The 23,473-nt window shown below is 38.5% G+C and overlaps 1 protein-coding gene across 1 annotated transcript in view; it reads left to right on the forward strand.

Moving 5' to 3' along the window:
• Nucleotides 1-947: 947 nt before the first annotated feature.
• The window catches only part of LOC128692492 (kinesin-like protein KIF23), a 31,278-nt gene continuing 8,752 nt past the window's right edge, over nucleotides 948-23,473 (forward strand). Inside the window, exons 1-12 of the mRNA XM_070089919.1 lie at nucleotides 948-1,177; nucleotides 4,833-4,992; nucleotides 5,090-5,299; nucleotides 6,191-6,396; nucleotides 8,462-8,632; nucleotides 10,345-10,444; nucleotides 10,654-10,752; nucleotides 12,172-12,310; nucleotides 13,068-13,267; nucleotides 14,014-14,172; nucleotides 19,892-20,054; nucleotides 23,166-23,374. Coding sequence (XP_069946020.1) covers nucleotides 1,161-1,177; nucleotides 4,833-4,992; nucleotides 5,090-5,299; nucleotides 6,191-6,396; nucleotides 8,462-8,632; nucleotides 10,345-10,444; nucleotides 10,654-10,752; nucleotides 12,172-12,310; nucleotides 13,068-13,267; nucleotides 14,014-14,172; nucleotides 19,892-20,054; nucleotides 23,166-23,374 — 1,833 coding nt within the window. The 5' untranslated portion in view covers nucleotides 948-1,160. The remainder of the gene's footprint in view (nucleotides 1,178-4,832; nucleotides 4,993-5,089; nucleotides 5,300-6,190; nucleotides 6,397-8,461; nucleotides 8,633-10,344; nucleotides 10,445-10,653; nucleotides 10,753-12,171; nucleotides 12,311-13,067; nucleotides 13,268-14,013; nucleotides 14,173-19,891; nucleotides 20,055-23,165; nucleotides 23,375-23,473) is intronic.

Raw genomic sequence — 23,473 nt, forward strand, 5'->3', positions numbered from 1 at the left:
CATGGGTAAGGGATGACCCGCCCACATAAGGAGTAACGGGTGACCTGCCCACATGATAAGTAACAGATGGCTCCCGCCCGCATGATTTATATGGAGTACATGATAAAATGATCAGATCAACTTTTATTTTAATTTTACATGAAGCATGCAATATATAAATATAAAACTGTGTAAGTAAGTAAGTAAGTTTATTCAGGTATACACAAATACAGTTACATAGAATTATCATACATAGCAGCATGTGTAGAGAACCTAGGATAGCCCAAAAAAGTCAGACAGAGTGACTTATTTCCATTGGGGTCCTTTTATCTTATTATTATAATATAAAGGTTATAATATTTTCTTATTATTCTACAATGAAGATAACATCTTATTATCATATTAAAAAGACTATCTACTACACGAGGGTCATTACTAGGAATAAGGTAAAATTTACACGTATGTTAGCTAAAAAATAGAAAATCATTCCCTTCCCTTTCTGTAGCTACATTCATCAGTCACCTTTTGACACTCTTCTTGAACTGGTTCATGCTATGACTGGCTTTGACATGTGCGGGCAGTCTGATCATTCCTTTATTGCTGTACAATAAAAGGTGTTTGACGCCTGGCCAATGACTGTGGGTACTACAAAGTTGTGTTCTCTCCCCCTGGTACTCTGATTGCTTTGGTTCCCAACCTTGACAAAATTGACAGCAAGATATTCTGGAATATATTCTGTGGAATATACATTCACTACACATAAAAACGAGCAGGACCCGAATGGAAATTGGTCACTTTGACCTTTTTTGGGGTTATCCTCGGTAATCCACACATATGCTGCTATGTATGATAATTTATGTAGTTGTATTTATGTGTATCTGTACCTGAATAAACTTACTTATAGAAAATAACTCAAAATCTGAATGACAGCAGGTAGCTATCATACTTACCTGTAAGGCTGGTTACGGGGCTACCATGATTCAAACCATCAGTTATCAAGCTTATCTATAGACATCAAACTTTTTTAAATTTCAATTAATTTAAAGTTGTGTTATAAGCTATTAAGTTTTTTGAGTTAGTAATGAGCAGAGGGAAGGTATGATGAAAGGGAGGTACCCAGCCTCACCGGGAACTTGGAACAAGCAGCTGGCTCGTCCTGCCAAAATTTAAACACGACAGAAATGTCAGCTCTCTCTCTGTGAGTTTTTTTTAGTTAATTTCTTTTATAACTGAATTACAATAACATTAATTGTTAGATTTGTAAGAGAATGGTTAGTTAAAGACGGTTTTTGTACACCATAATATGTAGTTACCTGGCCATTGTGGGATTACAGTCATAACATTATTACCTGAGAAAATACGTTAGTTACAGTAATAAATTAACAATGTATTGTATATAACTTACAAGGAAAACTCCATAGTTATGCATTGCATTTCGGGTAAAAAAGCAGGTGATTTTTTGTATAGCTAATATTCATGTAACATTTTCAATTTGCGTAACTGATCTAATGTTTATTTTTATTCTTATTGTATCGATTTTTATCATTCATTTTCACTTGTTTTATTGTTATTGTTAAGAATCATGATTTGATTTAGGTTGCTAATAGTAAAGCACCGAATTGCAAGAACTAATGGAAATGTACTTTTTTACTTTTTTAATTATGCTAGGCAATTTATGTATATGTTATGTAAGACCATTGTAAATATCCACTAATTATGTAAAATTATACCTAAATAAACTTAATTAAAACTCCAAGGGCACTAAACATTATATATATATGTATATAAGGACATTAAATTTATGCACAAAATTTATTCATTGAGTATATATGTTTTGTTTAGCGTAAATATACCCTTAATGAGGTTACCTTGATGATGGTGAAGGGCTCATAATACAGTTAATTAGAGCTGTCCCTCTTCTTTCATTAATCAAAACTGATCACCTCCCAATCTAGTTTTTCATATTTTTGTGGTTAAAGTATCATTAATGTCAGTGTCTAGATTTCTTAATGGTCCTCATATAATCACTGCACCTAAAAATTAACAGGTAACCTTGGTCTACACTGCTTACAATGTATTTCACACTAATATTGTGTATCAAAGAAGTTGTCTGTTCGTCCAACTCAGAAATAGTATACTACCTTAAACTAATTACTGTACTAGGATGAATGCCAGTGATATTTCTGACATTTACAAGTCACTGATTACTCAGGAGAATTATTATTATTATTATTTTTTTTATTATCACACTGGCCGATTCCCACCAAGGCAGGGTGGCCCGAAAAAGAAAAACTTTCACCATCATTCACTCCATCACTGTCTTGCCAGAAGGGTGCTTTACACTACAGTTTTTAAACTGCAACATTAACACCCCTCCTTCAGAGTGCAGGCACTGTACTTCCCATCTCCAGGACTCAAGTCCGGCCTGCCGGTTTCCCTGAACCCCTTCATAAATGTTACTTTGCTCACACTCCAACAGCACGTCAAGTATTAAAAACCATTTGTCTCCATTCACTCCTATCAAACACGCTCATGCATGCCTGCTGGAAGTCCAAGCCCCTCGCACACAAAACCTCCTTTACCCCCTCCCTCCAACCTTTCCTAGGCCGACCCCTACCCCGCCTTCCTTCCACTACAGACTGATACACTCTTGAAGTCATTCTGTTTTGCTCCATTCTCTCTACATGTCCAAACCACCTCAACAACCCTTCCTCAGCCCTGTGGACAACAGTTTTGGTAATCCCGCACCTCCTCCTAACTTCCAAACTACGAATTCTCTGCATGATATTCACACCACACATTGCCCTCAGACATGACATCTCCACTGCCTCCAGCCTTCTCGCTGCAACATTCATCACCCATGCTTCACACCCATATAAGAGCGTTGGTAAAACTATACTCTCATACATTGGCTTAAGCCGGTAGGAGACTTGGACCTGCCTCGCATGGGCCAGTAGGCCTTCTGCAGTGTTCCTTCGTTCTTATGTTCTTACATTCCCCTCTTTGCCTCCAAGGACAAAGTTCTTTGTCTCCACAGACTCCTAAGTGCACCACTCACTCTTTTTCCCTCATCAATTCTATGATTCACCTCATCTTTCATAGACCCATCTGCTGACACGTCCACTCCCAAATATCTGAATACGTTCACCTCCTCCATACTCTCTCCCTCCAATCTGATATTCAATCTTTCATCACCTAATCTTTTTGTTATCCTCATAACCTTACTCTTTCCTGTATTCACCTTTAATTTTCTTCTTTTGCACACCCTACCAAATTCATCCACCAATCTCTGCAACTTCTCTTCAGAATCTCCCAAGAGCACAGTGTCATCAGCAAAGAGCAGCTGTGACAACTCCCACTTTGTGTGTGATACTTTATCTTTTAACTCCACGCCTCTTGCCAAGACCCTCGCATTTACTTCTCTTACAACCCCATCTATAAATATATTAAACAACCATGGTGACATCACACATCCTTGTCTAAGGCCTACTTTTACTGGGAAAAAATTTCCCTCTTTCCTACATACTCTAACTTGAGCCTCACTATCCTCGTAAAAACTCTTCACTGCTTTCAGTAACCTACCTCCTACACCATACACTTGCAACATCTGCCACATTGCCCCCCTATCCACCCTGTCATACGCCTTTTCCAAATCCATAAATGCCACAAAGACCTCTTTAGCCTTATCTAAATACTGTTCACTTATATGTTTCACTGTAAACACCTGGTCCACACACCCCCTACCTTTCCTAAAGCCTCCTTGTTCATCTGCTATCCTATTTTCCGTCTTACTCTTAATTCTTTCAATTATAACTCTACCATACACTTTACCAGGTATACTCAACAGACTTATCCCCCTATAATTTTTGCACTCTCTTTTATCCCCTTTGCCTTTATACAAAGGAACTATGCATGCTCTCTGCCAATCCCTAGGTACCTTACCCTCTTCCATACATTTATTAAATAATTGCACCAACCACTCCAAAACTATATCCCCACCTGCTTTTAACATTTCTATCTTTATCCCATCAATCCCAGCTGCCTTACCCCCTTTCATTTTACCTACTGCCTCACGAACTTCCCCCACACTCACAACTGGCTCTTCCTCACTCCTACAAGATGTTATTCCTCCTTGCCCTATACACGAAATCACAGCTTCCCTATCTTCATCAACATTTAACAATTCCTCGAAATATTCCCTCCATCTTCCCAATACCTCTAACTCTCCATTTAATAACTCTCCTCTCCTATTTTTAACTGACAAATCCATTTGTTCTCTAGGCTTTCTTAACTTGTTAATCTCACTCCAAAACTTTTTCTTATTTTCAACAAAATTTGTTGATAACATCTCACCCACTCTCTCATTTGCTCTCTTTTTACATTGCTTCACCACTCTCTTAACCTCTCTCTTTTTCTCCATATACTCTTCCCTCCTTGCATCACTTCTACTTTGTAAAAACTTCTCATATGCTAACTTTTTCTCCCTTACTACTCTCTTTCTCATCATTCCACCAATCGCTCCTCTTCCCTCCTGCACCCACTTTCCTGTAACCACAAACTTCTGCTGAACACTCTAACACTACATTTTTAAACCTACCCCATACCTCTTCGACCCCATTGCCTATGCTCTCATTAGCCCATCTATCCTCTGATATTTTTTTTTACTAACAAAGAGTTCTCCTGTATATAAATTTAATAAAATTACTGGTAAGCATTTTTTAATTGCTGTATAATATATATAACATAGTTTCTTTTTATGTTCTTAAGAGTGAGAATGAATGAGTTTGTGAAGGATCTGCCTAATTATGTTAAAAATGCCTTATAATAATCGGATGAAAATATACATGTTACAGGAAGCGTCCTAGGGTAAGGCAGCCACGCCTCACTTCAAAGCCACAAAACCTAGAGCCAAAAAATGGCAAAGATCCAGTGGAAGTGACATGTCGGATAAAACCACCAGATAATGTGGATGAAGATCATTGTATATGTGCTTTTGATTTACACACTGTGAAGGTAAGACTAATCGTCTTATGGGAATGCAGTTTTTTAGGTTCATTATATCATCATCATCACCTATCAATTACCATACATTCAATTCTTGAATTTTCAGCTTATCCCTCCGGCTACAAGCTTTGCCTTCCGAAATGGATGTGGCAAGGAGCAGTATTACAAATTCCAGCATGTTTTTAACCCTGAGGCAACACAAAAGCAAGTTTTTGACCAAGTTGCCAAGCCTCTGGTTGCTGACTTGCTTCAGGGAAAGAATGGTCTTCTGTTTGCTTATGGTGTAACAGGATCTGGCAAGACATATACCATGGAGGTGAGGGAATATTTAAACTTGTTGGTCCCTTTTGTATTTTAGAAGAAAGTAGTGAGTGTTTCTGGTAGTGTGTGCATGTCCTTTTTGATAAGCAGAGCTTGCTATGTACAGTATTTACTAATCAAACTTTGATAATTTTTCCAGACAAGCTGTTTGTTGTAACTTATATGTGAAAATCAATATGAACATCACAGATTTACTATACAGTATTTCACAGATGTAAAATAATGATATATTTGTAAAATATTCATCACTAACATTTGTACTTATTTTTTAAATCCTGACATTATAGGGCATTAGTACTCAGCAGATAATGCTCACTGTCAGAAATATTTTCTTGCATTGTTTATTAATGACAGCAAAATTACCTTGACCTGATCTTTAATTTTACTTTTGCTTTGTAATACAGTATAATGGATTTTGTGTGCTTTTATTGATTTGATAACAGCACACTATGTATTTAGACTCATGATATCTAGGAGGTCTCCTGACCTGTGATGCTAGAACACTCTACTGTTCAATCATTGGAGTCGGTGTTCAATACACCTTCAGGTGTAGCAAGTGTTTGAAATGCTTGATGAAGACTACTCGTTAGTTTGGGTATCATGTATGTACCATAATAATGACTGCTTGGTTTTACAAGCAAGCTTTGAAGGAAACTATTTTTAAGAGAGAGAACTTTTAATGTTATCTTTCAAGCTTGCACCTCCTAGACCTGCAGGTACATTACAAAACATATTGTAAATAAAAAAAAACTCTGTCCCTGTTCTTCACATTTGTCTCTTTTCAGATATGTAGCTGTGAATTATACAGCCATCAGTAGATAGGCTTTTTGTCTATATAATATTCAATGTTTATAACTGACACATGCCATGATATGCAAACTTTCAGGGGACACCTGACAATAGTGGCATAATACAAAGAACTCTGGATGCAATATTCAACACAATCCAAGATTATCAAGCACAGAGATGTGTCTTCATGCCTGATCATATGAATGGCTTTGATATCCAGACAGAAGCTGAGGCTGCACAGGAGCGCAAGGCATTTCAGGCTCAGAGTAATGTCTGCAAGACACCCCGTACTCCAAGACAGAGGTACTCTTGTTTGTTACAGTGGACCCTCGGTTTTCATGTTTAATCCGTTCCAGAGCCATCAGCCAAAACCGAAACCATTTTCTCCATAAGAAATAATGTAAATGGAATTAATCCATTCCAGACACCTAGAAGTATCAACAAAAATAATTTTTTTTACCTTAAAGATAGATTTACATGCACAAAAGAATAAACATTACACATGACACTTAACTTTATTGAAGGCTGTTTTTGCTGGAAGGAAGACAGGGAGGAGGGGAGAGGGAAGAGGTTATTCTTTGGAAGGGGAATCCCCCTCCATAAGGACTGGAGGTACCAAGTCCTTATCTGGGGTTACTTCCCTCCTTTGTTTTTTAATGCCACTAGGACCAGTTTGAGAGTCACTGGACCCCTGTCGCACAAAATATCTGTCCAGATAGGTCTGTTTCTGGCTTCTCAGATTTGCCTAAAATGGGACATGGTATTGTCATTGTAAAAGTCGCCAGCACGGATTGCAACAGCTTTCTCAGGGTGCTGTTGCTTCACAAATGAGTGTACCCTAGTCCACATTGCACAAATCTCCTTAATCTCTGAAGAAGGCACCTGCTCTCATCTCTCTTCCTCCTCCTTTGCATCAATTTCCTGTGCTGTGGTCTGTTGCTGTTGCAGATGCTCTTTCAGCTCATCAGTGGTTAGCTCTTGATTGTGGCCATCCACCAACTCTTTCACATCCTGGCCACTCACATCCAACCCCATGGAATTCCCCAGTGCCACAATTGATTGCACAACAGGTGTAGGGTCGACAGGGTCAGCCTCAGACCCTTCAAAATCCTACTTTTGGACACAATCTGGCCACAGTTTTTCCCAAGTAGAGTTCATTGTCCTGGAAGTCACTCCCTGCCAAGCCTTATCTATAAGGTCTATGCACTGGAAGATATTGTGTTCCTCATTTTCTTTACCAAAGCACTGGCACTAGGAGCTTTCTTTGGGGCCATGGTTGCTTATTTAGCAGTCACACACAATAAACAAGTGGCAAAAACAATGGATTAATATGAAATGTTTTGTATGACCTCGCAGGATATGTTCACTCACTGAGAAACAACGCTGCACTGGCTGAGAATGCGTGTGGGAGGTAGCTTTGTCTGTGCGCTGGGCACTGGACAGGTTCCGTATGATCGGCGAAAACGGAGGTAACTGACGAAAACGGAACCAAAAAATCAACGAAAAAAGTTGTCCAAAACCGAAATTGGTGATAATGGAGATCGACGAAAATGGAGGGTCCGCTGTATTTATTTTAGCAAGACTTGAGTTCTGGAGATGAAAAGTATGGAGTCTGTACTCTGAAAGATGGATGAAAATGTTGTGATTGGGTGGATCCTTTGAACTCGGATGTCTGCTCAGTTTCGGAAAACATCTAAAGAATGAACAATGGTGAACTTATTTTCTTCTTTGGGTCACCCTACCTTGGTGGAAGCCAGTGTATTATTAAATAAAAATTTAGATTTCAGTATTGCAATCCTGTGGATTTATATAGATTGTGTATATGTGCAGTACCATGGGCACTGAGTTATAAACACTAGATCCTTAGTCGTGTGTCAAAGTTTGCTGAGGTTCACGTACACTGTACCTATCTATTTGTTCTTGAAGGGGTCATGCCTTAGCTCCTGGCTCCACCACTTTACTTGCTGCTTCCCAGATTCTTTCCTACCTCCATGGGCCCTATTTTACCCTTAAAACTATGTATGGCATTTGTCTTTACCACTTTTTTGAGATCATTCCACTTCCTGACCGCTCTGAGACTCGAGAAATAATTCCTGACTTTCCTGTGGCTCATCTAGGCCTTTAGCTGCCAGCTGTGTCCCCAAGTACCTGTTTCTTGCCTCTCAAACTGCTTCTCCCTGCCTACCCTATCAATTCCCTTTAATATTTTGTATGTGTATGTGTGGGGGATGTAATTTGATGTGCTGCTAGTGTGAGCAAGGTAACATTTATGAAAGGATTCATGAAAACCAACTAGTTGGATTTGAACCCTGAAAGTGCAATGGGTGGAGTTACAGTATTTGCTGATTCCTTTTCATCATCATTTTAGGACAGTTGACACACCAGTTTTGGACATTCCCATGCGCATCCCAGATGGATCAAAAATTGATGATTTAAATGAAGATAATGTGTATGCTGTTTTTGTGACCCACATAGAAATTTATCAAAACTACATCTATGATCTTCTGGATGAAGCATCAGGCAATGGGCAGTCTCACAGGTAAAGTCATTTTGGCTATGATTTTGCAGTTAATCAAAATCATAGTTTGCTTTTATTAATAGATAAAATAAATTTGCTTGTAAACTTTTATAGCTATAGCTATGTTTCTTCTAGGTAGTAGGTTGGTAGACAGCAACCGCCCAGAGAGGTACTGCCGTCCTGCCCAGTGAGTGTAAAACGAAAGCCTGTAATTGCTTTACATGATGGTAGGATTGCTGGCATCTTTTCTCTCTCATAAACAAGCAAGATTTCAGGTATGTCTTGCTACTTCTACTTACACTTAGGTCACACTACACATGCATGTACAAGCCTATATATACACACCCCTCTGGGTTTTCTTCTGTTTTCTTACTAGTTCATGTTCTTGTTTTATTTCCTCTTATCTCCATGGGGAAGTGGAACAGAATTCTTCCTCTGTAAGCCATGTGTGTCGTAAGAGGCGACTAAAATGCCGGGAGCAAGGGGCTAGTAACCCTTTCTCCTGTATACATCTCTAAAGTTAAAAAGAGAAACTTTTCTTTTTCCTTTTTGGGCCACCCTGCATCGGTGGGATACGGCCAATTTGTTGAAAGATGGTGATGTTTCTTATAATACGATAGAAAAAATATAAATTAAGGAAAGACAACATTAAAGGTAAAATGTAGTTGTAATCTTGGCACTGTTGACAGTTTATTACAAGTGCCACCATTTTTTTATTAAATCCAATTTATACTCCATATCACTAGAATCATTTTCCTTCATTTTAGCAATTGGTACACAAGGGGGTTATAGGCCCCTTGCTCCCAGCATTTTAGTCATCTTATATGACATGCATAATTTACAGAGAAAGGATTCTTACTAACTTCCATGGAGTGTGAGCAATGTAACATTTAAGAAAGGATTCAAGCAAACTGGTTGGTCAAACATGAGTCCTGGAGGTGCAATATACAATATCAGAATTTTGAAGGCTGGGTAGAGTTGTGGTTCAGATGGTTTTCTGAATTGTGATGTCCATGTGAATCTTGCGAGACAGCCGTTGAATGAATGATGGTGAATGTTTCCTTTTTTGGACCCACCAAGGTAAGGTGGCCCCAAAGAAATAAATTATTTGCTGTCATTCTGATCTGTATTTGTGTCTAAATTATTGCCCAGTATAGAGAATAAAAAGGCACAAGACCATGGCTGGAACAAGTACGTACACATAACGTCCTTTAGGAGAGGGAAAGTAATAATGATGTTTTTGTCCTACTTGGATCGCTAACAAGTCACAGTGTGACTTGTCAATGGTCCAAATAGTGCTGAAGCAGTGTCATTACTTTCCATCCCCTAAGTGCAGAGTATTTGAATATATGTATTGCCAAGTATGTTTGTCTCAGTCCTTGTGTCAAGTCACTAGTATTATCCTTGCATGTACTGTATCTCTTTCAGCCTCTAGTTTGTATACCAGTGTTCAGTAGTAAACAATTTAAGAGACTAATAGGGAGGAACAGGTGACCAATAATGGTGACTGGTGGATAGAGATTGGACTGTTTTGCTGGAATATTAGCAATATCTAACAATTCTGTAACCAAATAAATTTTCCCCAGTGGGTTTTGTCCTGTATTTCAGAGGTAGAGTATGTTAAATCAAGGTTCCTTAAATTGAGGGATGCTGGTCTCTTGAACAGTTTCTAGATAATCTCAGAATTTAAATTAATTTGTTTATCAGTACTTATATATATTCCTGTGTTGCAGGGGTTTTCAGGCTAAGGTTCTTCGTGAAGATTCAAATCACAATATGTATGTTCATGGATGCATAGAAGTGGAAGTTAAAACCCCTGAAGAAGCCTTGGAGGTGTGTAGACCTTCAAAGTATTTATAAGCCATTTGTTTAATATAGGATAGCATGCATTAACTTTACCTAATGATTGTTTTCATAAAGAACATTAATAAAGTTTTCAGTTTATGAACTATAATTTTAATTTTTTTCTTTGTGACTAGATGTTCAGTTGGACAAAATCATCTTGAGTCATTATAAAAGCAGATATTCTGATTAATTTCCAGGTAATGGTAAAGGGTCAGAAGCGGAGAAAGGTGGCCACTACAAATCTTAACCTGGAGTCATCACGCTCACACTCAATATTTTCCATCAGAGTTGTGCAAGTTAGTTGTCTTCTGTGAAGTGCACCAATTAAAGTATATGGTAGATTTGGTAATAAGGAATAGAAAGAAAAAATATGAGTGCAGAATTAGGAATTTAAAAATGGAAGAGAGATGTGCATTGAAATACAGTGGACCCTCAAATTTCATAATCCCTTTTCTGAATGTAAAGCTATAGTTATTCTCCATAAAATGTATTTTTTGTTAATATTTTTATGTGTCTGGAATGGATTAATTGGATTTACATTTTTTCTTATGGGAATTTTTTTTTTTTTTTTTTTTTTCAACAAGTCGGCCGTCTCCCACCGAGGCAGGGTGAATATAAATAAACAATATAAACAATATAAACAAAAAATACATTTTATAGAGGATAACTATAGTTTTACACACAGAAAAGGGATTATGAAATTCGAGGGTCCACATATATGAGAAGTATATGGCACGTTGGGAAGGCTTTAAGGGAAAATTTCAAAGGAGGTGTCTTGATACTAGTGAAAGGCTCTTCATCCAATAAACTGGAGTTACCTTTCCCTTGATTATTTTTCCATTCTCCAGTCACTATATAACACATATAATAATAATAATTATAGTAGTATGGAGGAGGTGAATGTATTCATAGCAGATGAGTCTATGAAAGATGAAGTGAATCATAGAATTGATGAGGGGAAAAAGGTGAGTGGTGCACTTAGGAGTCTGTGGAGACAAAAAACTTTGTCCATGGAAGCAAAGAGGGGACTGTATGAGAGTATAGTTATACCAGTGCTCTTATATGGGTGGTGAATGTTGCAACAAGGAGAAGGCTGGAGGCAGTGGAGATGCCATGTCTGAGGGCAATGTGTGGTGTGAATATAATGCAGAGAATTCATAGTTTTGAAATTAGGAGAAGGTGTAGGATTACCAAAACTATTATCCAGAGGGCTGAGGAGGGGTTGTTGAGGCAGTTTGGACATGTGGAGAGGGTGGAACAAAATAGAATGACTTCGAGAGTGTATAAATCTGTAGTGGGGGGAAAGTGGGGTAGGGGTCGACCTAGGAAAGGTTGGTGGGAGGGGGTAAAGGAGGTTTTGTGTGTGAGGGGCTTGAACTTCCAGCAAGCATGTGTGAGCGTGTTAGATAGGAGCAAATAGAGACAAATGGTTTTTAGGACTTGACGTGCTGTTGGAGTGTGAGCAAGGTAACATTTATGAAGGGATTCAGGGAAACTGGCAGGCCGGACTTGATTCCTAGATATGGGAAGTACAGTGCCTGCACTCTGAAGGAGGGGTGTTAATGTTGCAGTTTTATAACTGTAGTGTAAGTGCACCTCTGTCAAGACAGTGATGGAGTGAATGATGGTGAAAGTTTTTCTCTTTCGGGCCACCCTGCCTTGGTGGGAGACGGCTAATGTGTTTAAAAAATAATAATAATAAATTGTACATACAGGCCCCACTTGATGTCCATGGTGAGGAAGTTCTACAAGAAAAAGCTGCACTTTCAATATCCCAGTTGTCATTGGTGGACTTGGCTGGATCAGAGCGCAATAGTCGCACAAGAGCCAAAGGGGGCAGGGTCAAAGAAGCTGGTAAGTATTTTGATGTCTTTACATTTAATGTGTGGCATTGATAGATTACTTGGTAGTTTCAGGCATCAAACACTAATTCCTGAGCTGTATCTTCTTGTGTTATTATTGTTTGTAACTATAAGAGCAGAGCTATGCTTGTGGTGTCTCGTATTCAGTGTTAACTTCAGTTTTAATTTTTTAAGGTTTCCATTGATTATAGCACATATTACAATACTGTAGTACCATTATGATTCCATTCCAGCAGTCTACCATGGTTTGTGAAAAAATATATTCTAGTATCCTTTTAATACCTTTTTTCTTAGTTTACAGTTGTCACCTTTGTCCATTTTCTTGTATATATCCTTTTGTAATCTTTAATTGCTGTATGTGGTTATTGTCACCTCTTTCCTCCAATCAACTAAAAGGGGCATTTTCACTGTTTTCAATCATCATTACTTTTGTTTCTTAGCTCCAGTAGTTTTTTTTTTTTTTTTTTTTTTTTTTTTTTTTTTTTTTTTTTGTTTTTTTTTTTTTTTTTTTTTTTTTTTTTTTTTGTGATATGTCTTTGGACTCTTACTGTTTTTTGTGCAGCTGCTATACTACCTTTCCTTCCATCTTCCCTTCCATCCCTTAGATGCTTCAGATTCTCTTGTTATTACATTAATGGTTTCTTTTTTTACAGTGACTATTGTTGCTGTGTACATTCAGTTTTTCATTTTTGCTCTTTTAAACTTCTTTTGTTCTATTCCATATTTCTTACTCTTATTCTTTCATACAGGAAATATCAATAATTCACTCATGACTCTGCGATCATGCATAGAAGTTTTAAGAGAAAACCAGACTGGTGAGGGGCATCGGATGGTACCATATCGGGACTCAAAATTGACTCATTATCTGAAAAATTATTTTGGTGGTGAAGGAAGGATCAAGATGATTGTTTGTATAAATCCTAATGCAGAAGATTATGATGAAAATCAGGTATGCCTTAAAATATTTACATGGTATAGTATTATAGTACAGGGTGTCCACAAAAACACTCCCTGATTTCAAACAGGTATAACATTTAACTTTATTGTAATAATCTTTCACAGTTAGTAGCTTCAGATGCAGGATTGCATTCAGTATCCTGTAGTATAGAGTAGCATTAAAGGCACTCAATGTGCGCCCCTCTTGTTGCTCGGCAAACATTGATGCAATAGCCCAGTTCGGTCCAAACCCTCTGCAGCATATCTGGTGTTATCATGCGAACTGCTTCGGTGATTGAAATTTTCAGCTCCTCTGGGGTTGCAGGTAGTGGTGGTACGTAAACTGTGCTCTTCACGTACCCCCAAAGAAAGAAGTCACAAACAGTTAGGTCCAGTGACCTCGCAGGCCACATTTTTAAGCATCTGATGCATTTTTTGTGCTTTCATGTCATTTTTCAGTTTGAATAAATAGCACTTTGATAAAGGGTTTATTAATTCATTAAGTGTTGATAAGAGTCAGTTTGCACAGCAAATTAGTAACAAAATACGGCATATCTGATAATGTTCAATATAGGCATCATTTCAAGATACACTGCCTGAATTATTTAATCAGCATTATTGCTCTGGGGTGAATATTACACTAATTAATACATGGTAAAATAGAGGACCTGGTGTAAATACTGACTGCATGAAATATGCTTTGCCATTATGTAACTTAGTTATCTATGGTAACTAAAAATTTGACATTATTATTTTCAGACTGTAATGAAATTTGCAGAGTTGATCTCAGAAGTACAGATTGATCGGGCAACACCAGTGGCTCAGACAGAGTTGTGGCTCCCACCAGGACGTAGACAAGCAAATAAATTTTTCAAAAGCATACGTAAAAAACTAGAAGAAGAAGGAGAGAATGTAATGGTTAGACATTATTTATTTAATAATTACAAATGTAGGTGATATGGGCATCAAATGAAACAAGGCTCTGTTCTATAAACCTGTAGAACCTTGGATAATCAAGCACCCACTGTATTATGCTATAATCATTGTTTAACTAATTATTTGTCAGTTATAAAATCTGGGAATATATAAAAAATATATATATATTTTTTTTTTTTTTAACAAGTCGGCTGTCTCCCACCGAGGCAGGGTGACCCAAAAAAGAAAGAAAATCCCCAAAAAGAAAATACTTTCGTCATCACTCAACACTTTCACCACACTCACACATAATCACTGTTTTTGCAGAGGTGCTCAGAATACAACAGTTTAGAAGCATACACATATAAAGATACACAACATATCCCTCCAAACTGCCAATATCCCAAACCCCTCCTTTAACCCCTTCAGGGTCCAAGGCCAAAATCTGAAGTGGTGCTCCAGTGTCCAAGAAATTTTGAAAAAAAAAAAAATGATTTTTTCCTACAGAATTAAAGAGCATATTTTTGTGAAGGTAATAAGACAAAAAAAAAATTCTGATCAGTACTTACCGAGATACAGTGCCAAGAAGTTTGTCAAAAATGATGTGGTGGCGGCAACATCGACGAATTCCACATACGCGCATTATATTATTTTGCGGTTTTTATAGTTTTTTCTTTTCTTTTCCAATTTTTTTCTATTCCTACTAATATTTGGAGCCTGAGAGACCAATACTGTATATAATGTATATATATATAAACTCACTGTATTGAACACAATAACCGCACTAAAGTTATCATATTATTGTTTACCACTGTTGTTTATTACAATAAACATGCACAAATATTGTATAATACTAATGTTCTATCATATATTTACATATTTACAATCACTGGACATGGTTTTAGAACTGCTGGAGCTTGTGGAACTCCTTGAAACAAGGCACCATGCACAGAGGCACCTTACATTCCTCACACATAAACCGAGTGTCTTTGCGTCTTTGTTGCTGTCGTTTTGTTTGTGCACAGACGATGCATCTCTTCTGAGCAAATTTCTTCTGGGTTGAAGGAAGTTATATTATGAAATGATCACCTTCCCTCCTCAAACGCTTGGGTATATCCTGAGTAATTCGAGGACCTTGTTGTATAGCAGGTGTTCTTACCTGGTACTTCATTTGAGTTGTCTGACAACAGACAAACAAAATTCACCATACGGTGGTCTGTTGCCAGTCTTTATTTGGTACATATTATATGCATTGAGCATTGAAATGTCCATGAGATGGAAGAAAAGTTTCATGTACCACTTGTAACTCTTACGAACACGGTCAACAAAACCAATCTGCATGTCACATTTGTCAACCAAGCGCATGTTTTGTGTATAATCAATCACTGTCACTGGTTTTCGAATACGTTCATTAGTCACTCGATCAACTTTGCCACTGTCTTGCATTTCATTTCGGTGAATGGTTGTCAACAATGTGACATCTCGTTTGTCATGCCACCGTAATGCCATGATGTCATTGGCAGTAAACACCTGCACGTCATCACCACGAGCACCTGCGTTGAGCTTGGGCATATGTTTACGATTAGAACGCACTGTGCCACACACATCTGTCTTGTTCACTCGCATGAAATCACTGAGTAATGGGCTTGTGTACCAGTTATCGGTATATAATGTATGCCCCTTACCAAGATAAGGTGCCATCATGTTTCTCACTACGTCTCCTGAGATACCCAATAACATCTTGGTATCTTTCAATGTTTTACTACCCGTGTATACAACAATATCCAACACCAGGCCACTGTCACAATCACAGAGTACAAACAGTTTTATACCAAAGCGTTTCCTCTTGCTCGGTATATACTGCTTGAATGACAGTCTACCTTTGAACAAAATCAAAGACTCGTCAATTACAAGATTCTTGAATGGATAAAAGTATATGCTGAATTTTTGTTTGAGATACATGAAAACATTTCTAATCTTGTATAACCTGTCACTTCTGTCAGGCCTGGTTTTGTCAGAGAAGTGCAACATACGTAAGAGTAAGATAAACCTGTTCACTGGTATGATTTCACTGAAGACCGGGGTAGAAATTAGCTGATCTGTGGACCAGTATGCTTTTATATTATGCTTATAGACATGAGGCATAAGCCTTATTGTTGCAAAAAGCAAATACATTTCTGCAACAGTCGTCTCTTTCCACCTGTGTAGTCTTGACTGTGGTGATATGATCGTATTTGCCATGGTGTACTCAAAATACTTATTACTTTCCCTGACAATAGTTTCCATCAATGGCTGGTCAAAGAATAATTCAAAGAATTCCAGTTCATTGGCCATGGTTCCAAGGGGACAAGTAGGTAGAATTCCACTTTGAGAGTCATCAAAGTGGTGAGGCTTGGGAACAAAATTGGGATTTTGCTGCCAATCCCACATACAGTTTGCTGGTGGATACTGGACATCATAGGCTGGTTGTGTGGGTGGTTGTGGTTGTGGTGGGCTGGTGGCTGATGCTCCGCTTTGTCCTTGAACTGACGAGTCAGCAGCGTGGGTCCCACCCTGGGCTGGCGAGTCACGCATGGCGGTGCCACTACCATCACCACTAACACCATCCACTGATGCCTGTGGTCTATCCATGCCAAGTGTAGCCACATCATCCTCACTATCACTACCTAAAACTGGTGTAGGGCCACGGGATGTACTCCGGGATGTACTCCGTCCCCAGGGCACAGCATAGGGTACACTACCCGAGCGCATGCGGCGGCGAACATACCGACGCTTCACTGGTGAATATGATTCCTCACTATCACTACTCGAATGATCGTCGAGCGCAATAAAATCACAATCCACGTCACTATCATCATCATTACTGAAGTCAGAGGCCTGGCCACGCGAAAATATTAGTTTTCTCTTGCGTTGAGGAACAACCAACTGTGAGTCACGAGTGCCCACACCAGAGGTAGAAGGTTGAGGATCGTCAGGGTTTTCTGCACTATTATCAATATCCTGGTCATTCTTTTCGGTCACTAACTTATCAAAGCCGTAGAATTCGTCTTCATTTCCACTTCCATCAGTGTCAGAACTATCAGATAGGAAGAGGAGAGTCCCAATTTTCCGGGGAGTGAGAGCTGACTTGCAACAAGGCATGGTGAACAAGGATAACTGAGCCGGCGTTCCCACAATGCTATGCAGGCGCCTAGATTTTTTGTTTATGGCACACACCCACCACACAGACCCGTTCTCTCACATGTAGGCCTATGAGCGCTTTTGCGCTAAATTTGACAGCGCTAGAATTTTGGCGTAGATCTACAGTTTGGACACTCAACGTGAAGCCGTAAATCTACGGGACGGACCCTGAAAGGGTTAAAGTGCAGGCATTGTACTTCCCATTTCCAGGACTCAAGTCCGGCTATATGAAAATAACCGGTTTCCCTGAATCCCTTCATTAAATATTACCCTGCTCACACTCCAACAGATCGTCAGGTCCCAAGTACCATTCGTCTCCATTCACTCCTATCTAACACGCTCACGCACGCTTGCTGGAAGTCCAAGCCCCTTGCCCACAAAACCTCCTTTACCCCCTCTCTCCAACCCTTTCAAGGACGACCCCTACCCCGCCTTCCTTCCCCTATAGATTTATATGCTTTCCATGTCATTCTACTTTGATCCATTCTCTCTAAATGACCAAACCACCTCAACAACCCCTCTTCTGCCCTCTGACTAATACTTTTATTAACTCCACACCTTTTCCTAATTTCCACACTCCGAATTTTCTGCATAATATTTACGCCACACATTGCCCTTAAACAGGACATCTCCACTGCCTCCAACCGTCTCCTTGCTGCTGCATTTACCACCCAAGCTTCACACCCATATAAGAGTGTTGGTACTACTATACTTTCATACATTCCCTTCTTTGCCTCCATAGATAACGTTTTTTGACTCCACATATACCTCAACGCACCACTCACCTTTTTTCCCTCATCAATTCTATGATTAACCTCATCCTTCATAAATCCATCCGCTGACACGTCAACTCCCAAGTATCTGAAAACATTCACTTCTTCCATACTCTTCCTCCCCAATTTGATATCCAGTTTTTCTTTATCTAAATCATTTGATACCATCATCACCTTACTCTTTTCTATGTTCACTTTCAACTTTCTACCTTTACACACATTCCCAAACTCATCCACTAACCTTTGCAATTTTTCTTTAGAATCTCCCATAAGCACAGTATCATCAGCAAAAAGTAACTGTGTCAATTCCCATTTTGAATTTGATTCCCCAAAATGTAATCGCACCCCTCTCCTGAACACCCTAGCATTTACTTCCTTTACAACCCCATCTATAAATATATTAAACAACCATGGTGACATTACACATCCCTGTCTAAGACCTACTTTTACCGGGAAGTAGTCTCCCTCTCTTCTACACACCCTAACCTGAGCCTCACTATCCTCATAAAAACTCTTTACAGCATTTAATAACTTACCACCTATTCCATATACTTGCAACATCTGTCACATTTCTCCTCTATCCACTCTATCATATGCCTTTTCTAAATCCATAAATGCAATAAAAACTTCCCTACCTTTATCTAAATACTGTTCACATATATGCTTCAGTGTAAACACTTGATCTACACATCCCCTACCCACTCTGAAACCACCTTGCTCACCCGCAATCCCACATTCTGTCTTACCTCTAATTCTTTCAATTATAACCCTACCGTACACTTTTCCTGGTATACTCAGTAAACTTATTCCTCTATAATTTTTACAGTCTCTTTTGTCCCCTTTCCCTTTATATAAAGGGACTATACATGCTCTCTGCCAATCCCTAGGTACCTTCCCCTCTTTCATACATTTATTAAACAAAAGTACCAACCACTCCAACACTATATCCCCCCCTGCTTTTAACATTTCTGTCATGATCCCATCAGTTCCAGCTGCTTTACCCCCTTTCATTCTATGTAATGCCTCACGTACCTCCCCCACACTTACATTCTGCTCTTCTTCACTCCTAAAAGATGGTATACCTCCCTGACCAGTGCATGAAATTACTGCCTCTCTTTCTTCCTTAACATTTAAAAGTTCCTCAAAATATTCTCGCCATCTACCTAATAACTCCATCTCCCCATCTACTAACTCCCCTACTCTGTTTTTAACTGACAAATCCATACTTTCCATAGGCTTTCTTAACTTGTTTAACTCCAAAATTTTTTCTTATTTTCATTAAAATTTCTTGACAGTACCTCTCCCACTCTATCATCTGCTCTCCTTTTGCACTCTCTCACCACTCTCTTCACCTTTCTTTTACTCTCCATATACTCTGCTCTTCTTATAACACTTCTGCTTTGTAAAAACCTCTCATAAGCTACCTTTTTCTCTTTTATCACACCCTTTACTTCATCATTCCACCAATCACTCCTCTTTCCTCCTGCCCCCACCCTCCTATAACCACAAACTTCTGCCCCACATTCTAATACTGCATTTTTAAAACTATTCCAACCCTCTTCAACCCCCCCACTACTCATCTTTGCACTAGCCCACCTTTCTGCCAATAGTCACTTATATCTCACCCGAACTTCCTCCTCCCTTAGTTTATACACTTTCACCTCCCTCTTACTTGTTGTTGCCACCTTCCTTTTTTCCCATCTACCTCGTACTCTAACTGTAGCTACAACTAAATAATGTACTTTATATAACTAGTCTAACAATTGCAGAATATGGAAATGGATACCAGCATAATTTATAGACTGGCCCCAGCTTGGCCTTCACTTAACTATACCCAAGAAGACTGGGAAGGGTTTTTTGACATGCTGAAGACATACATGCGGAAGAGAATTCATTGTAGGGAAAAGGCTCAAGCTTCCCTACCTGACAAAAGTAAGTGTGAAATATGCCAACCCTCTTCATATACATGTATATGGTACTAAGATTTTTGAGAAAACAAAATGAATGTGCTCAAAAGAGATACATTAAGCCAAAATATGTGTAAATCTTCTTAGACTAGTTTTGCTCTAAGCAGTCCTTTTTCAAGTCGTGTGACTTGAAAAAACATTGCTTAGGGCAAAACAGTCTATAAATGATGGTTTTTCTCTGCATATTATTTTGTTTTACCATATTAGCAAATCTTGCCAGCCAACAGTTTGATTTAAGAAAAATAAAGAAAAGTTGAAAAAAAATATTCAGCATCTGGAAAACAGGTAATTAAAATTCTCCAATGATTGAGTAGTGTTTGAGTGTTTAAAAGCTTCATTTCAGTATCTCTTAGTAATGTTTAATTGGCAGTAATGATGTCATTTCTGTGAGGTTAGCAAAGTAAGCTAACTATGTATTGGTGTATTTATTTAGGTTAATATTTTTCTCCATGTAAATATACATACATTATTAGGGTGATTTAAACATCGGTAACACTCTTCGGCTTAGGCGAGTCCACCCACTACACCCCTCAGAGCCCACGGTGCTTTGCTGATCTAGGTAGTAGAAGGAGCTCTCTCAGAGTATAATAAGTATAAATATATAGTGAGGCTCAGGTTAGGGTACGTAGAAGAGAGGGAGAATACTTCCCGGTAAAAGTAGGTCTTAGACAGGGATGTGTAATGTCACCATGGTTGTTTAATATATTTATAGATGGGGTTGTAAAAGAAGTAAATGCTAGGGTGTTCGGGAGAGGGGTGGGATTAAATTATGGGGAATCAAATTCAAAATGGGAACTGACACAGTTACTTTTTGCTGATGATATTGTGCTTATGGGAGATTCTAAAGAAAAATTGCAAAGGTTAGTGGATGAGTTTGAGAATGTGTGTAAAGGTAGAAAGTTGAAAGTGAACATAGAAAAGAGTAAGGTGATGAGGGTATCAAATGATTTAGATAAAGAAAAATTGGATTTCAAATTGGGGAGGAGGAGTATGGAAGAAGTGAATGTTTTCAGATACTTGGGAGTTGACGTGTCGGCGGATGGGTTTATGAAGGATGAGGTTAATCAGAATTGATGAGGGAAAAAAGATGAGTGGTGCATTGAGGTATATGTGGAGTCAAAAAACGTTATCTATGGAGGCAAAGAAGGGAATGTATGAAAGTATAGTAGTACCAACACTCTTATATGGATGTGAAGCTTGGGTGGTAAATGCAGCAGCGAGGAGACGGTTGGAGGCAGTGGAGATGTCCTGTCTAAGGGCAATGTGTGGTGTAAATATTATGCAGAAAATTCGGAGTGTGGAAATTAGGAGAAGGTGTGGAGTTAATAAAAGCATTAGTCAGAGGGCAGAAGAGGGGTTGTTGAAGTGGTTTGGTCATTTAGAGAGAATGGATCAAAGTAGAATGACATGGAAAGCATATAAATCTATAGGGGAAGGAAGGAGGGGTAGGGGTCATCCTCGAAAGGGTTGGAAAGAGGGGGTAAAGGAGGTTTTGTGGGCAAGGGGCTTGGACTTCCAGCAAGCGTGCATGAGCGTGTTAGATAGGAGTGAATGGAGACGAATGATACTTGGGACCTGATGATCTGTTGGAGTGTGAGCAGGGTAATATTTAGTGAAGGGATTCAGGGAAACCAGTTATTTTCATATAGTCGGACTTGAGTCCTGGAAATGGGAAGTACAATGCCTGCACTTTATAGGAGGGGTTTGGGATATTGGCAGTTTGGAGGGATATGTTGTGTATCTTTATACGTATATACTTCTAATCTGTTGTATTCTGAGCACCTCTGCAAAAGCAGTGATAATGTGTGAGTGTGGTGAAAGTGTTGAATAATGATGAAAGTATTTTCTTTTTGGGGATTTTCTTTCTTTTTTGGGTCACCCTGCCTCAGTGGGAGACGGCCGACTTGTTGAAAAAAAAAAATACCAACAATCAATTTAAGTAAATGGATGCATATGTAATGTTATGGAATATTATATTTAGGTTGTGCTTCTCTTGCCAGGAGCTTCATCAAGCCTTATTGTACATTCACAACACAGCATAGGCATGTGTAGTGAGAGATAATGGGTGGAACCCAAGTGTAAAAGTTATAACAATGATCTAACAATAGAAGTGTACAGGGAACAGTGATAGCAAAAATTCAGTAAGAGTTGTACAAAGTATTAACACACACATAACAGGTATTAAGTAATAGCATGGATAGTCATGTTGTAGGGTTTCAGGACTATTCTTGATAATACAGTACTTTAGAAATGTTAAAGCAGCTGCTGTTTTGAGGAATTGTATCTGAAATACATTCTAGAAACTTTAAGTAATTTAGAAACATGTACAAGTATTAGAGAACAAACATACCTTCACAGCCAATAACATGAGCAACACATGTGTGATTCATCATCGCTCTCAAACATTATGTTGAAAATTAATTAAAAAGCTGCATTTATCTTTTGTATTAGAAGTAACACTGAATACAGTTGTTTTAGGTACAATAAATTTTGCATAATTATATTATTCAGAGGTAGTAGACTGGTAGACAGCAACTGCCTAGGGAGATACTATGTAGACAGCAACTGCCTAGGGAGATACTACGTAGACAGCAACTGCCCAGAGATACTACTGTCCTGCCAAGAGAATGTGAAATGGAAATCTGTAATTGTTTTACATTATGGTAGGATTGCTGGTATCTTCTTTTCTGTCTCATAAACGTATGAGATAACAGGTATATCTTGCTACTTCTACTTACACTTTGGTCACGCTACACATACATGTACACTCATTTGTATAGACACCCATTTGAGTTTTCTTTTATTTTCTTAATAGTTCTTGTTCTTTACTTCCTCTTATCTCCATGGGGAAGTAGAAAAGAATTTTTCCTCCATAAGCCATGCGTGTCATAAAAGGTGACTAAAATGCAGGGAGCAAGGGGCTAGTAACTGCTTCTCCTGTATAAATTACTAAATGTGAAAAGAAAAACGTTTGTTTTCCTTTTAGGTCACCCTGCTTTGGTGGGAGATGGCTAATTCATTGTTTATAGCAATTCTTATCTGCATTTTATTATACTTAACTTACCTTGTTCAACAGTTGCACATGTAAGAACTCGTCTTCTAGATCTGGAGAAAGAGATTGTGTATCTACAGCAGGAAAACACAAGTTTAACTGCACTCTACAATAATGTTCTTGCCAAGAATAATTCTCTGGAAGACAGGCTTTTCAACGAAGAGATTACAATAGAGAACTTAAAGAAAGATTTGGTAAAGTACAATAAATTAGAAGAAGAGCTTAAGGCTGTGGTAAGTAAATTATTGAGAATCCTGCACTGCTCTCTTGTTAACAATAAAAAAAAATGATAAACAAGTAAAATAAATACACAGTGTATACAGTTCTTACCT

Source organism: Cherax quadricarinatus, chromosome 30 (genome assembly GCF_038502225.1).
Source record: "Cherax quadricarinatus isolate ZL_2023a chromosome 30, ASM3850222v1, whole genome shotgun sequence".
Taxonomy (NCBI): domain Eukaryota; kingdom Metazoa; phylum Arthropoda; class Malacostraca; order Decapoda; family Parastacidae; genus Cherax; species Cherax quadricarinatus.